Source organism: Hyposmocoma kahamanoa, unplaced genomic scaffold (assembly GCF_003589595.1).
Source record: "Hyposmocoma kahamanoa isolate Upper Pololo Valley unplaced genomic scaffold, ASM358959v1 100021, whole genome shotgun sequence".
Classification (NCBI taxonomy): Eukaryota; Metazoa; Arthropoda; class Insecta; order Lepidoptera; family Cosmopterigidae; genus Hyposmocoma; species Hyposmocoma kahamanoa.
The window spans coordinates 14,649,322-14,664,471 of NW_020653200.1; the positions used below are offsets into that span (position 1 = coordinate 14,649,322).

Sequence of the window (15,150 nt, forward strand, 5' to 3'; positions counted from 1 at the left end):
GCAGGGTAAGGGTAGGATTTTGCACTTGTCGAAAAATGGCTTACACGAATCCATTTGAGACCCACCGCAAATAATACGTACACAGCGTTTTTGCATCTTAAATACCTGCATAAACTCTACAGAGTTTCCCCAAAAAATTATACCGTAGTTTATGGCCGACTGTATATACCCAAGATAAGCTGTTAAAGCTGCATCCACAGACGCATTATGTACTAATTTTCGCAATGAGTACATAAACCGAGACAGTTTGTTACACAAGCTCTCAACATGCCAGTTGCAGTTGCTGTCAAGGATAAGGCCCAGAAATTTTGTATGTTTCACTTGTTGTATATTGACAAAATTAAAAGAAATGTTTAAGTCGACCGGTAATCTTTTGGACGAGTGAAATTGCAAGATGTTAGTTTTTGCCAGATTTATACTGAGACCATTTCCATTCATCCATCCTATGATGTCACTTATAGTTTTATTAATGTCATGTTCGTATTGCTCTTTTTCTTCGTACTTACATATAACAGCAGTAAATGAACGTTTGTATACATATATTTCTCATTGACAATATTTATTTCAAATATTTTGGACCGAGACAACTTGCAAGAAGTAAATGGGTCATTCCATGGTCATTACCGTGCATTTTTGTCATCCAAAGTTATATACCATACAGTATGCGAAGTTTTTATTTCCTTATTTTTCTTATTCGTTTGAAACTGAAACCTTGTTAATGGCAAATTTTGAAAATCTACTAGAGCATATACATGTAGGTAGGTGTAAATGTAAGGCATGCCCCTTAAACGATTTTTGTACTTCTATATTTTAATCTATTAAATATAATTGCACAAACCATAAACCAACCACAATGGCTTAATTTTTATTCCAAACCAAAATTCTATTGTCTACAGTACTTGCTACTGAACTTAAACATTTCATTCTGTACACTGAATTTCAGTTTGAATAATCTCGGTACAGAGTACTAAAAAAACCGACCTCAAAAGTACGTGGAATTACATCTATTTGCCTACTTTTATTGAAATATATCCTAGTTCACCACTATACAGGACTTGACACAGGAGATAATAAAAATCGGTTCTCACTACTCAAAGTATAGAGAGAGAAAAACGCCTTGAATTGGAGAATAGCAAAACCAACCATTAAAATAATTGTTCCTTAAGTAAAATTTAGGCGCTATGTATAAAAATAAATGTTCATGCGTGATCAACCAGATCAGATGGAGGTACACTCTTTCCAACAAAAAAATAATCATGAAAATCTGTTCACAAATACCGGAGTTATCGCGTAAAATACATACGTTGTCGTTTTTTCATACTGACCTCTTAACAAACGACAGTTTATGGGAAATATGTACCTAATAGGTGCGCAATATTATCGTCAGAAACAAGTTCCAAATCGTTCCAAGTCTGGAACGACCCAATCGACATAAGATACCAAAACAATTTACAAAACTATTTTTTAAAGTCCAAGCAAATCATTGAGTTTCGAGTGGAGCATTGCAATATTAACCAGTTTCAGTACCACGTGTTATTTGACTGTATAATTATCTCGCTTATCAGTTTGCTGCTTCCATTAAAGTATACCTTGCCGACTTGAATTAGATTACCTAGACTAACTAAATTAACTAGTGCTAAAGTAAAAGTAAAATACTCTGTTAAGTTACGCCGTGACATTTTATATTTGAATTTCATGAATTTGATGACGTTTTAGGACTAATAAAACTTGAACAGCTCCGAAACTAATATTTAGTAAAAAATGTTGCACTTGCTGTGTTAAACCTTAACAGATAATCACGAAATCAACACACATATATGAATTTGCCTCTGGAAATACAAAACTGGTTTCTACGAGCACCAATCTCTGTGTTGTGTGTACTCACCACATATTCGTCCATCCAAACGTGGGCCATTCGCATAGAATTATTCAACATGTAGTCTTCCTGCTCCCCCATGCCGTAAGGTCGCCGTTTACGAAACACGTGCCCCACGCGACTGCATGGAATAAGTTCCAAGGATCCACCACACATCCAGATCTGAAAAATAATCAGTGTTACATAGTTCCAAGTGACGAAACTACAATTCAACTATATAATGCTCATTATTAGTGAATTGTATATTTCAAATTATCACTAGTTATGTACCAATATTATCGTTATCAAAATTAAGGTATTTAATAACAATATCACATACTCTAAACGATATTTCCAAGTTTTCGCCACCCCATACATTCATTCCTGCGTCATATTTGCCGACGTAATTGAAATATTCTCGAAATATAGCAAAAAGTCCACCAGCCATTGTCGGTGATTTTATTGGCTCTACAAAGTCTCTATCATCTGAAAACAAATTACGTATGTGTAGTTAAAAGTATATCTGCTACGCATGCTTCACCGTACAAGCAACTTGACATAAATAATCTTGCCTGCATAATTGCTATTGCTATATTGCTATATATGCTAATTCGAAAAGTTCCGCTACCGCAGACTCTTGCCAAAGCTCCAAAATCGAATCTTCGTGTGCTACGCTGCTGTTGTTAATACACGCGTGATTGGATATGTATGCTCCAACTGTAGATATGTCTAACAACGTACCAGTGAGGGTTCCTTTGGGTAGGTTATCCCATTTGAAATGAAGACCCCAATTAAAGCCGCCTCGGACTAGAGGACTAGAAGTGTAGTCGAAGGTGTCTGCATTTATGACGTCAATGACGGGCATCACAGCACGCGGCGAATATCGTACTCTGACGCCGTCCACACCTTGTGCCAAACGCTGCAGCAACGGCGGCAGCCAGTCCACATTCACTTCAACATGCGAGTCTAGGAATACCAAGACCTGTACGCAAAATAAAGTATTTTTACACAGTCAATTTAATTAAAATATTCTCTACTAATACGACACCCAGTCAAGAAAAACGTTACTTGTATAAAAGAAACCATTTGAAATAGTAATTATTCCTCGCTTGTATGATTTCATGTATGCATGTGAAAAGGGTAAATCGATATGAAACGTTAATCTCACCTCGCCAACACTATTATCAGCTCCATACAGCCGCGCACGAATCAGACCCTCTCTCTTACTAGTTCTCAACAATCTCACATTCAAACCGTCTTTAGACAGGTAACTCTTTTCTGTTGTCTTCTTATCAATATTATTGTCATCATTAATGTAATCAACTAAATTATCAGCATTATCACCATCTATGTTGTTTGTTTCCAACATCTCTTCTTCTTTTCTCATTCTGCCGTTTAATTGACTGACAGCTCTTTGTACCTTGTCATGTAAGCCATCCAAATCGCTAAAATCGTCAACTAAAATGATTTCTTTCAGATATCTTTGGTCAGTCCGATCTAATATGGAGTGAATTGACCTCAACAAAGTTTCAAAGTGTTCATTGTAGAAACATATAATGATAGACGCTTTAGGCAGCTTTTCAGGGTACTTCTGAGTCTGACATCTAAAAAATAGTTAATACAAATACACTTTTAAAACAAATACAGTTTTTTCCACACTTGAAACAATTTAATTTTTTATATAAAACTTCTTAGCATTCTGCACATGCACATGATGAATATATTGTACATCATTGTAAGCAATTGTGTTTTAGTTGTATTTATTCTATGCTGTACTAATCCTATTATCGATACATCACAGGCTGTCTACTAGTCTGACATATAAGCCTAAATTGAAAATGGACATATTTACAGTGGCATTAAAAGCATCAAAGTGTACAATCATAGTCAATGTTAGTCAGACTGTTAAATCAGTGATTTTAAATTATATTCTTCTTGTTTAATTTATATTATAACATTCTAGTAGACCTATACTTACAATTTGTGCCTAGTATCGGGGATAACCCTATGATTCCCTATTCTTTGGGATATAAGAATGTTAAATGCATGCAAGTTATATCCCTTATCTCGAATTCTAACATCTTCTTCATTCCGAATCAAGCCAAATTGACCATCTGAAAAGCAATATGATATGGGATGTCATGTTTAGATTATGAATGTGTATGACTCATCACGCTAGGTTTGCACTTGAGTAAAAACTATGCTAGAAATTTTCCAATCAATGTCAGAAAGATAATACTTATATAATAATAATAGCACTACGACTAGAATAGAATTACTGTCATATTTATCTCACTTTTCTCAATATAATATGGAAAACATACAGAGAATACTTCATATTTATACCTGTGTGAAGTTGGCAGTGAAACAATTTGTCCAAATAATAACGCACACACTCAACATAGCCCCGCACTAGGGAAACCCTGTGTCGCGGGTGTCATGGACATACACACATAGACCACCACAAATTACACCCAAACTCACGAGAGAAATAAATGTAGGCCATACAAATATTTCTCCCAGCCCGGGAATCGAACATGGGACCTCTGCGTGGCAGTTCGGCTTGGTAGCCATTCAGCCACAGAGGCAGTTGAAGTTGAATAAATGACTTGTACACATAAAACTTTTTAAATGTTATAGTACAATTATGAAGCTTCCACTTTAACTATTATGTTCCAATTATTAATAATTGTACAATTATTATGAAGTTTTATATACTTGTAAATCTTACAATTTCATTAAGTAAAACATATGTGTACTTTTGTATCTTGTATGATGTTCATTATTTAGCATCTTCACCCCTGTGCTACATACTAAAACATGTCAATTTCTGCATAAACCAAGTAATTTAATGGACTTTTTAATTTAGCCGGGTTGTAATGGGCTATTAACCTTACACCAGTACATTTTTAACATAACAACAACCATTTGATAGCCAGTGAGCTTTTGACATACAAAATGACAAAATGTACCTACCTAAAGTTTTATCCAGTGTCCCAGACTTTTTCACAACAAACTGTTTAGCAAATTTCTCTTTCAACATCTTTTTTCGTTGATAATCTAAGTGACTTTTATGATATTTCCACATGTTGCCATAAAATTTGTCATTATTGTGAGGGTTATCATACAACAAGTTCTTTCCTTCGAGTGCTGCAATGGATTTGTCATTGTTTTTTATGCGATTCTTCTCCTCTGTATTTACTAAACGATAATGCATTTTATTTTCAGGACTACTTTCACCTAAAATCATGTTACACATATTAAAGTCAAAACATCATTATAAAATAAATACATTATTATTATTATTATATTTATTACAAGGCTTAAATAGAAGCCTCTGGAGCACAAAGAAGAACATTTTGTCTTACTATTATTAACATTAAATACATTTCAAATGAAGGAAACAACTTGTACACAAATTATGCAACACTTGTTTCAATTCCTTCGTAATCCCCAACAACAAATCACATTTACTACACACACGGATTACAAAGTACTGATGTATTCATAGGTCACACTGCTTGAGACATTGTAACACCTGGTGAAACTTATAAAATATTCAAAGCTATACAGTGGTCTGAATGATCATCAACTTTTTTATAAAGCAGTAGCTTTTTAAAAAAGCTACTGCACTACAACAGACCCTTATTATGACAATCTGAAACTATTTTTTCTAGACAACCATAAAATAAACAATATCCCCAGTAACCCCTAGAAGGAACTTTGAATTGTACAATAATGTTTTGCACTTCATATACTATTTTTAGACCTCTTTTCTCAGCAGAACTACTTTTAATTTACAGAAACCTCAATGGCATCTACAAATTGATGCAAAATATGAATGCCTCACTACCTGTAATTGCAATAGACACCTGCAGGAAAAGTAGCCAGGGCTCTACTTTGGAATAGCTCCTAGAACGTAGCAATGCGTTTTATTTTGCACTTTCAGTTGAATAAACACATATAAAATAGAATCAACGATACATTACTACGGAATATTTTAGATATTATGGCACTTACCACTCATGTTCAATAACCAATACAGGTACAAGGAGACAGTCCACGTTGCCGATGCGAAAATAATTCCCCATAAAAACGAATTGTTAATTTTTCCCATAATTTCACTCACGAACACCTTTCGTAGTTACACTATTTCTCCTATTTGTCTACTCTATTCTCATACATAGATTTATTTTAGCTGTTCTACAAAATTATTATGCGTTGTATACTCATCGTCACTAGTCCAAACTACTTCAAATAAGACATCAGTACCACCGAGCAAATGAACGTGAACCAACACAGTAAAATATAAAATAAATACTACGCAAGCTATCATGTCTTTTGTGCAGTCTTGCTGTCAACAACGGATAGGGACACGGAAAAAGTATCGATACTTTTTGGTATCGAGTACAGTTCCCTGCGATACCTATATTTTTGTACTCGATACTTTTCAGATATTCTTACTTTTTGACAAGTATCGTATCGTTTCAAATAAATAATACAGACACCTCATATCATAACGCAAGCCACCTAGCGATTTTTTTTAAATGGCAACGTTTATCACAAATTACTTGGACATAATATTGTATGCCACCATTTGCCTATTTAAAAGAAGTTTGTCCCTTCTTCAGAACCTTAGACTATGGAAACCAAAGGACATATTATATTGACATAATATAAATCAGACGTTATATGTTTATGATGCATTTAGACCTTAGAGGATGGAAAAAAATAAAAGAAAGGAGCTGCCCTAAGTACAGAATCAACGTGCATATTACCAAAATTTGAAAGTTACAAATGGCGGATATCTTTAGTGTTGTACCATAATCTATCGATAAGTCATTATCGACATGCAAATGTATGGCTTGAATTTTTGTTTCTTTAGTTTACTGTAACCAAAGTATGCCTAAACAAACACAAGTCTGATAATTTAATCTCGAGTGGTATATTATTATAAATGTTTATAAATTACAAACAACACACATTTTTAAACTTCAAAAAAAATTTATTTTCAACATTACAACTGGTATTTATTTATTTAGTAAAAGTCACCAAACTGCTGTGCAGTTTGTTGGCGACATGCGCATTCTTGCTTAATTATACCTACTTTACTTGTATTTAACATTACGTAGTATTAATTGTACTTACTAAATAAAATATAAAAATTACTTTAAGAGGTACGCCTTTAACCTACATTTTAGCACATATTTACATAACGTCTTTTAACTAACCGTCAAGTACAAGTCTATTCAGGTTTCTGCGGATTCTAGTATTCCCGTTAATTCCCGGGCTTTCTTAAGCAAATGAATCTATCAAGCAATATTAACACAGAAATAATGGAAGTAGTTGTAAAAATCAATTATCGGAAATCAACAATTATCATGTACTAGCTTTTCCCCACGATAAAATCCCCGCAATAAAGTTGCAAAAAAGAAATGACAAAAACGAACGTGGTGGATGCTGATTATTCCAGAAACAGAACAACATGACATTTTGTTGATATATAATATATACTTCTTTATTTTGTGTTTTGATTTTTTTTTGAATAGAGTTATAAAACCAGTATGCATTTCATATGCGGACGGACTAACGTGTGAACGCTATTGGTCGAGCGCCTTTGGTTTGTGATAAGCCGAATGAACTCTATACACGTTGGCGCTCGCCTTCACTCGGTCAGCTAGGCGAGTGACACCGAACAAGGCAAGGCAAGGCAAATAGGCTGTCTATACGTTGGTATGTTGTCATTGTATTGCAGGCTTTAAAAAAATAGTCATTTTTAATAGTTAGAGTTGTCATTGGGAAAAATCAGAAACGAGTGGATAATTTTGTTTTCAGGAATTGAGACTAGCTAGTAAATGAGTCTTGTTTAATCTAAATTGAACATAAAATTATTTACCAATAAACCTAATGATGGAATAGCATTGTCATGTAATCTAGTTACATTTAAAGTTGTTAAAATTTGACTCTTCAAAATGAAGCGAACAAATGAAGATGGTCTTTGATCCAACGTTTATATTCGGCAGTCCTATGATTTCCAACCATTCTTTCTTCCTTTTTTCATTTGTAGGAAAACTTGAAATAATAATAATAAAACAATAAAAACCTCATAGTGAATTGTTTTAATAACAGAATATCGATAATATGTATGCTTACAAGATCAACACTATCTCAAAATAATCGTTAACAACAATCATCAAAATATACAAACAAACAGGCAATCTAAAGTAACAAAAGCAAAATTTGGCAAGGTTTATAAATGAACTACTTAAATAAGTCTAATTACATAAAATATTCGGGCTATTGTGTGATTTATAGACAAAAAAATAACACATGCCTGTGCAATGTAACATTCGATTGATTTGCAGTTTTTCTAAAGCCGCATCCTTTAATGCTGCAGCGTCGCATTTTTATTAATACCTAATTATTCTCACTGTCAATATTTTTGTCCAATTTAATTATAATACATGTGAATAATTCAATAATACATTTGGAAAAACATTGTTTTGACATTTGATGTACTTCCCTTTGACAACGGTATCATGTACCTCATGTACTTGAAATGGCCACGGTTGGCATTTAAAATGACGTTACGAATTTTCGATTCCCGTGTTTGACACAGACCAATGTAATGCTATCTCTTTTGGCTTAAGACGGCACGTAATAGTTAAACAAAGACAATAATATGTTTATGTTTTCGACGTCGAAATGCATCATATACATATAACGTCTGATTTATATATGTCAACGTAACATGTCCTTTAGTTTCCATAGTCTAAGATTTAGACGGTGAAAACATAAACATTTTATTGTCTTTGTATAACTACTGCGTGCATTAGTAAGCCAAAAGAGATAGCATTACATTGGTCTAAGTCAAACACGGGAATCGAAAATACGTAACGTCATTTTAAATGCCAACTGTCCTCATTTTGCCATTTTTGTAGTACCCATGTAATTAGACTCATTCAAGTAGTTTATTCATAAGTCTTATCGAATTTTGCTTTGGTAGCTTTAGGCTAAGAACTCACGGAGCGGTTTTCACCCGCGCCCGCGGCGGTTACGGGACCGCGGCCTCCGAAGAATGTAGAAATTTATGCAAAATTTTGTAGCACATTTCACGACACGTTTTACGCCCGCAGCGCAGACGGTTGCTCGCGGCGGCCGCAAACCGCGCGAGATGCGGTCACCCGCGCGCTTGGCGGGCGACGCCCGCATACTCTGCGGTCGTCGGTTCGAGGGCGACGCGTTGCACCGGAGTGTTGTGGTACCTGTACCATTATCCATACCGCTGGCCTATACCTGTATAGGCCAGCGACAGTGAACCACACTTTCAATTGTGTTGTGTCAAGTTGCCTGGCTACCATCCCAGTAGAAGTTGTAGGGTTTCTTCTAACAGCCTCTAATATTTCCTCTTGCTCCTCTGGAAAATAAACGGGAGGAATCTATGTGCCTTCGGCTGTAATTAGAGCTGTCCCGCCTCAAGCGCCTGTACGTGCCAAAACACTTTCTCATTGGTACACGACGACTAGGGTAGCGTCGCATATAGTTACTTCGTGCTGCAGCCCGAAGCCACAGGTCGTGACGATGCCACCATCACAAAAACCGTAATAGAACAAGATGTCAGCGTATTCTTCATTGTATACTCTGACCTTTTATCACTGAGATAAACAGGAAAAGTTAGAACAGTAGAATGCAACGAAACGTCCGCACTCGCGAATAGTTGCAGCTAACTGAAGTAAACAAACTAATTGGAGTCAATCTACAAACACACTTTTAAATGCTTCACAAAGGCCCCTATTGATACCGCAGCTAAACAAAAAAATGTTGATACAATAGCTCCCGGCGAGCCCGCTTAGCACCTACTCGGACTACCGGGTAGGTTCGTATTTCTACGAAACGCTCCTCCTACCCACAATTTTATTATTGCAAAAATTAGAAACTTATTTCTTATTTTTGTACAACATATGACTTTTTTGAATAGGTATCAATACAAGGAAGTAATTTAAGCAGTTTGTACACACATTTTTTACAAGGTACTTCTTTTAGTGAGTAAAAAGTTTCTTTTTTTAAGTATTATTTATCATTTTTAAACCACCTTAGTAAATTTAACAGTTATTTCGTGCCCTCTTGTTATTAAACAATAACTTTGATTTAATAACTGTCAGATAAAGCAAAAACAAACAAGAAATGCAGCACGTGTCAATTTCTCAGGTTATGGATGTTGAAGTCGATCAATTAATTTCCTAACAGTGACCATTTTTCTTAAAAGTTCTAAATAAGTAGATATGGACATCCGATTAAAATTAAAGAATTTGTCTTTTTGTTTTTTTAACTCATTAATAAGAACAACGAATAATCCGTAACGATTTCTTTCCGGAATCAGAGGATGCACCCTAAATCTTTTAGACTTTCTTCTTTTAATTCTTCGATGAAGTAAGTATAACGCGATAGCTCGTTTTTGATGTGAGTCCATGGCGATATCTGAGACTTAACTAACGATCTCAATCGATCGTAAATAACCGCGCGCCTTGCGATCCTCTCCCGCCAAGTTTGCGGGCCGTTCGGCAACCGTGGCGTCTACGTGACCGCACAAACCTGCGGCATATTGAGTGTTGAAATAAAACAGCCGTCCCGCAACCGCAGCGGGCGTGGGTCAAAACCGCTTCGTGAGTTCTGTCTCTTAGGGTCGTATTCCAAAACTCTACTCAATGCTCAAGTCAGGATTTGAGCAGACTTGAGTATGATTTCAAGCACTGGAAATACGACCCTAACGGCAAGGACTTGAGTATGATTTTCAGTGCTCACTGAAATACTCAAGTCCTGACTTGAGTATTGAGTAGAGTTCTGGAATACGACCCTTAGATTGCTTGTTTGTTAATATATTTTGATGCTTGTTGATAACGATTATTTTGAGATAGTGTTGTTCTTGTAAGCAGATATTATCGATATTCTATTACAACAATTCACTACGAGGTTTTCATTATTTCATTACATTATTATGTTAATTTTAAAGTTTACCTACAAATGAAAAAAAAAAGATAAAATCTGAGTTCAGAACGTTTGTTCTCAAAACCAGACAATACAGTATCAAAAACGAGAAACAGACCGTCACCAACATTGACTTACAAATAAATGGACGACGGGTCTAATACAAAAACCACGAAAAAAATGTCCCGTGTAGCGCGGACCCGACGTCCATATAATTGTAAGTCAATGGTCACCAAATAGGTTTTTGTTTTTAAGTGATTAATTGTACAGAGGAGGAGTGGGAAATTGGAAATTTAAGTAACACAAATTATGTGAAATGACGATTGATTGAATTGATCAATTGATTGAATGCTTTTATTATTTGTTTCAATCAAAAAAGACAAATTCATGTGTTTTATTCTGCTATGGGGAAAATTTGCAAGACAAATGTATCGATACCTGAACTAGCAAGCTAACTAGCAACTGCTTTTAAAATGAAATGTCAACTGATTTATTTAATATCTATAATACGAGCAGTCTTTCACCATTTACGCAATGCTGGCTTCTCATGGTACGTGATTTCAAAAGGTCGCGCCGTGCCGATTTGTTTTGTTAGCTAAAAAAAAAAGGGCGAGCTCGCACCAGGGGGTTTTCTCTCGATCTCCGTCCGACATTCGTCCGAAACAATTACTGTCAAATAAGTAATATTCGACAAAATTAAAAGACAAGTATCAAGTATGAAGCTTCATTCGCATCACGCGGCTTTTCATTTGGTCAAGTATTGCTTATTTGGCAAGTAAAAAAAAGTTAAGTAAAAAAGTTTTGTCTGAGCATTACATACTCGATGTGTCTGAGAGTCATTCAGTTATTGTTTTCTTCATTAATTTAGTGCAGAGCATTGACTTGCGTGTGGAGTAATAATAATACAGATTATACAGAGTGACCTGAACATCGAGTATATAACCAGAAATAGAGACGAAATGTCATTTAATTTGTTTGAAAACTATTCTGCCATGTCATTACTGTGACAACTGCGCTCCGATTGGCTAGCCCGAGTTCGAAACAATTGACGGGTGTCGTCAATGGGTGTCGTGACGACACTGTCGTCAACTGTTTCACTTCAAATCGATCAGTTAACTTGAGCTTTGCTATAATGGACGAAAATTACAAAATTATATATATAATATTTAATTACCGATGAAATTTGATTCCGTTTGTTTTAATTAGATGTTTTGATGTTTTTCCCACAATAGAACAGCACGGCATTGTTAGTGATATTATGTTTATTACAATAAGTACAGAATATTTTTTGGAACATACGGAGACGTACACAGGTCAGTAGTTGGCCTGTCTATATTTCAGTGCAAACGAGAGTTGATATTTATTTATAAGAGCTGTATCGCTAATGTGTTACCAAGAATATAATTCTAGTCTCTATTTCTGGTTATGTTCTCGATGGACCTGAAACTCGATACATTCCTTCTAAGGGGTGAAAGTAGACTTAATTTGAAACAAATTTGGTCATGTGATACCGTGTTCAAAAGTGAGTACCTACTTTCGGAGATATTGAAGATTTTAGGTTTTTTGTTAAAAATTCCGATTTTCTGCTTCATTTTTATTTTTTCTCAAAAGTTTCTCGCTATTTGTTGTTTGTTTTTGCTTCATCTGATAGTTATTGAATCAAAGTTATTGTTTAATAACAGGAGGGCACGGAATAAGTGTTAAATTTACTAAGGTGGTTTAAAAATGATAAAGGAATAATTTTAAAAAAATTAAAAAAAAAATATATGGAACGCTGTGTACAAACTGCTTAAATTACTTCCTTGTATTAATACCTATTCAAAAAGGTCATATTTTATACAAAATAAGAGATAAGTTTCTAATTTTTGCAATAATAAAATTGTGGGTCGGAGGAACGTGTCATAGAAATGCGAACCAACCTGGTAGTACGAGTAGGTGCTAAGCGGGCTCGCCGGGAGCTATTGTATCAAAATGTTTTGTTTAGCTGCGGTATCAATAGGGGCCTTTGTGAAGCATTTAAAAGTTTATTTGTAGACCTCATTGACTCCAATTAGTTTGTTTACTTCAGTTAGCTGCAACTATTCGCGAGTGCGGACGTTTCGTTGCATTCTACTCCTCAACCTCAGTGATAAAATGTCAGAGTATACGAACGAAGAATACGCTTGACGAATAATCTTGTTCTATTACGGTTTTTGTGATGGTGGCATCACCACGATCAGCGGCTTCGAACTGCGGCACGAAGGAACTATATGCGACGCTACCCTAGTCGTCGTGTACCAATGAGATAGTGTTTTGGCACGTACAGGCGCTTGAGGCGGGACAGCTTTAATTACAGCCGAAGGCACATAGATTCCTCCCGTTTATTTTCCAGAGGAGGAAGAGGAAATATTAGACGCTTTTAACAGAAACCCTACAACTTCTACTAGGATGGTAGCCAGGCAACTTGGCACAACACAATTGAAAGTGTGGTTCAGTGTCCATACCGCTGGCCTATACCTGTACCACCACACTCCGGTGCAAGGACTGGAGGAAGGAGACCCAGCCAGAAGACTAGATTTTTGCCGTTTCATGATCAATACCGATATGAAAAATCCAAACTTTTTTACAAGAATCCTATGGACAGACGAATCCAAGTTTGATCGCGACGGAATCACAAATTGTCACAATACACATTTTTAGGCCCAAAAAGGTGAAAACCCATGAAAAAAAATTCCAAAAACTCCAAATAAGAAGGTTTTCCCTAAACGTCTGGATGGGAATCATTGACAGACATTTAATTGGGCCTTACTTTTTCCCTGATAATTTAAATGGAGAGACTTCGATAATTTGTTGAGGGATCATTTAGATCTATTGCTGGAAGATGTACCCGTTAGGACATTGTCTAATATGTTTTACCAGCACGATGGCAGTCCAGCGAGGCGGGCCGATTTCTTGGTCAGCACGATGCCCAAGTTAACGTCGTGCGATTTTGCTTATGGGGTTATATAAAAAATTTAGTGTATGAAACGCCCATAAATTCTATACACGAGCTTAGGCAGAGGATAATTGACGCAGCTGGACAATTCAAGGCAACAATAACATCGCGGGTGACAAAAACTGAAGTGCGCAAAAGATTACGAGAATATATTAGAAACCGAGGTCCCTTTTTGAGCAGGACTTGCAATAAAGCTTACGGTATTGAAATAAGTGACATTTAAGTTATTTTACTTAAGAAAATGTACTTTGAGTAAATAAACGTTATTGACTGTTTAATATAAACATGTCTTTATCATTTTCTCTCTAATAATTACGTTAACGTAAAATCAGGTGTAATAAACTCGCACTCTGTTCGCGATTTTCTGCACTGTTGTAGTAGACACCTTAACATTTTAGTTAACATTTGTACCTTTTTAAATAGGTAAGAATACAAGAAAGTAGTTTAAGCATTAAGTGTACAAATTACACTTCGTTCCATACATTTTTTTTACAATGCACCCCATTTAGTAAGTAAAAAGTATTATTTTTAAGTATCTCTTTATCATTTTTGAAACACCATAGTTAATGTAACAGTTACTTCGTGCCCTATTATAATTAAACAATAACTTTGATTCAATAACTACCAGACAAAGCAAAAACAAACAAGAAATAGACAACGTTTTTAGAAAAAAAAATTACGTTGAAAATCGGGACTTTTAACAAAAAACCTAAAATCTTAAATATTTCCGAAAGTACTCATTTTTGGACAGGGTATCACATGACTAAATTTGTTTCAAATGAAGTCTACTTTCACCCCTTAGAAGGAATGTATCGAGTTTCAGGTCACCCTGTATTACAGATTACAAAATTTCAATTTGTATTGCCGGTAAATATTATGTAGTGAATATAACTAGCTAATGATAAAGGTGGACAAGCAATTTCAAATACCTTGGTTATCTTATTTAAACGTAGGTGCCTGTCCGAAATATAACATAAAAACATTTAAAGCTTTTATTATTAAAAAAATATCTTCAATATTATTCTAGTTAGTGAACTAATGAAAACTATAATACTGTATCGATATAAATAACTAATGAACATGTGTAATTATTAGGATCCTAGTAATAAAATTATAATAGATACTGATTCCCGTTAAAATTTTCGCTACCCAACAGGTACGAAAAAGTGATGGGACGACGGGATACGAGAGAACCCTGCCACTTCACGCACACATTTGCGCGTGTGCGGATAGCGTTTTACTGTTTGTAGTAGGGGAAAGGTGCACCAGATCCTTAAAGGAACCTTAAAACCCTTAAAGGAGAATGATGGTAGATTAAAAGATATTCAGCTTAAAG

The 15,150-nt window shown here is 35.3% G+C and overlaps 1 protein-coding gene across 2 annotated transcripts in view; it reads right to left on the minus strand.

Moving 5' to 3' along the window:
* LOC113227637 (polypeptide N-acetylgalactosaminyltransferase 35A-like) overlaps positions 1-4,934 on the minus strand; it is a 31,028-nt gene extending 26,094 nt beyond the window's left edge. For both annotated transcript variants that reach the window (XM_026460607.1, XM_026460600.1), the window contains exons 1-6: positions 4,832-4,934; positions 3,834-3,969; positions 3,024-3,459; positions 2,597-2,837; positions 2,196-2,341; positions 1,886-2,038 (exon numbers count right to left, since the gene is read on the minus strand). In XM_026460607.1, the coding sequence (XP_026316392.1) occupies positions 1,886-2,038; positions 2,196-2,341; positions 2,597-2,837; positions 3,024-3,459; positions 3,834-3,969; positions 4,832-4,898 (1,179 nt within the window). In that variant the 5' untranslated portion in view covers positions 4,899-4,934. The remainder of the gene's footprint in view (positions 1-1,885; positions 2,039-2,195; positions 2,342-2,596; positions 2,838-3,023; positions 3,460-3,833; positions 3,970-4,831) is intronic.
* Between the last annotated feature and the right edge of the window lie 10,216 nt (positions 4,935-15,150).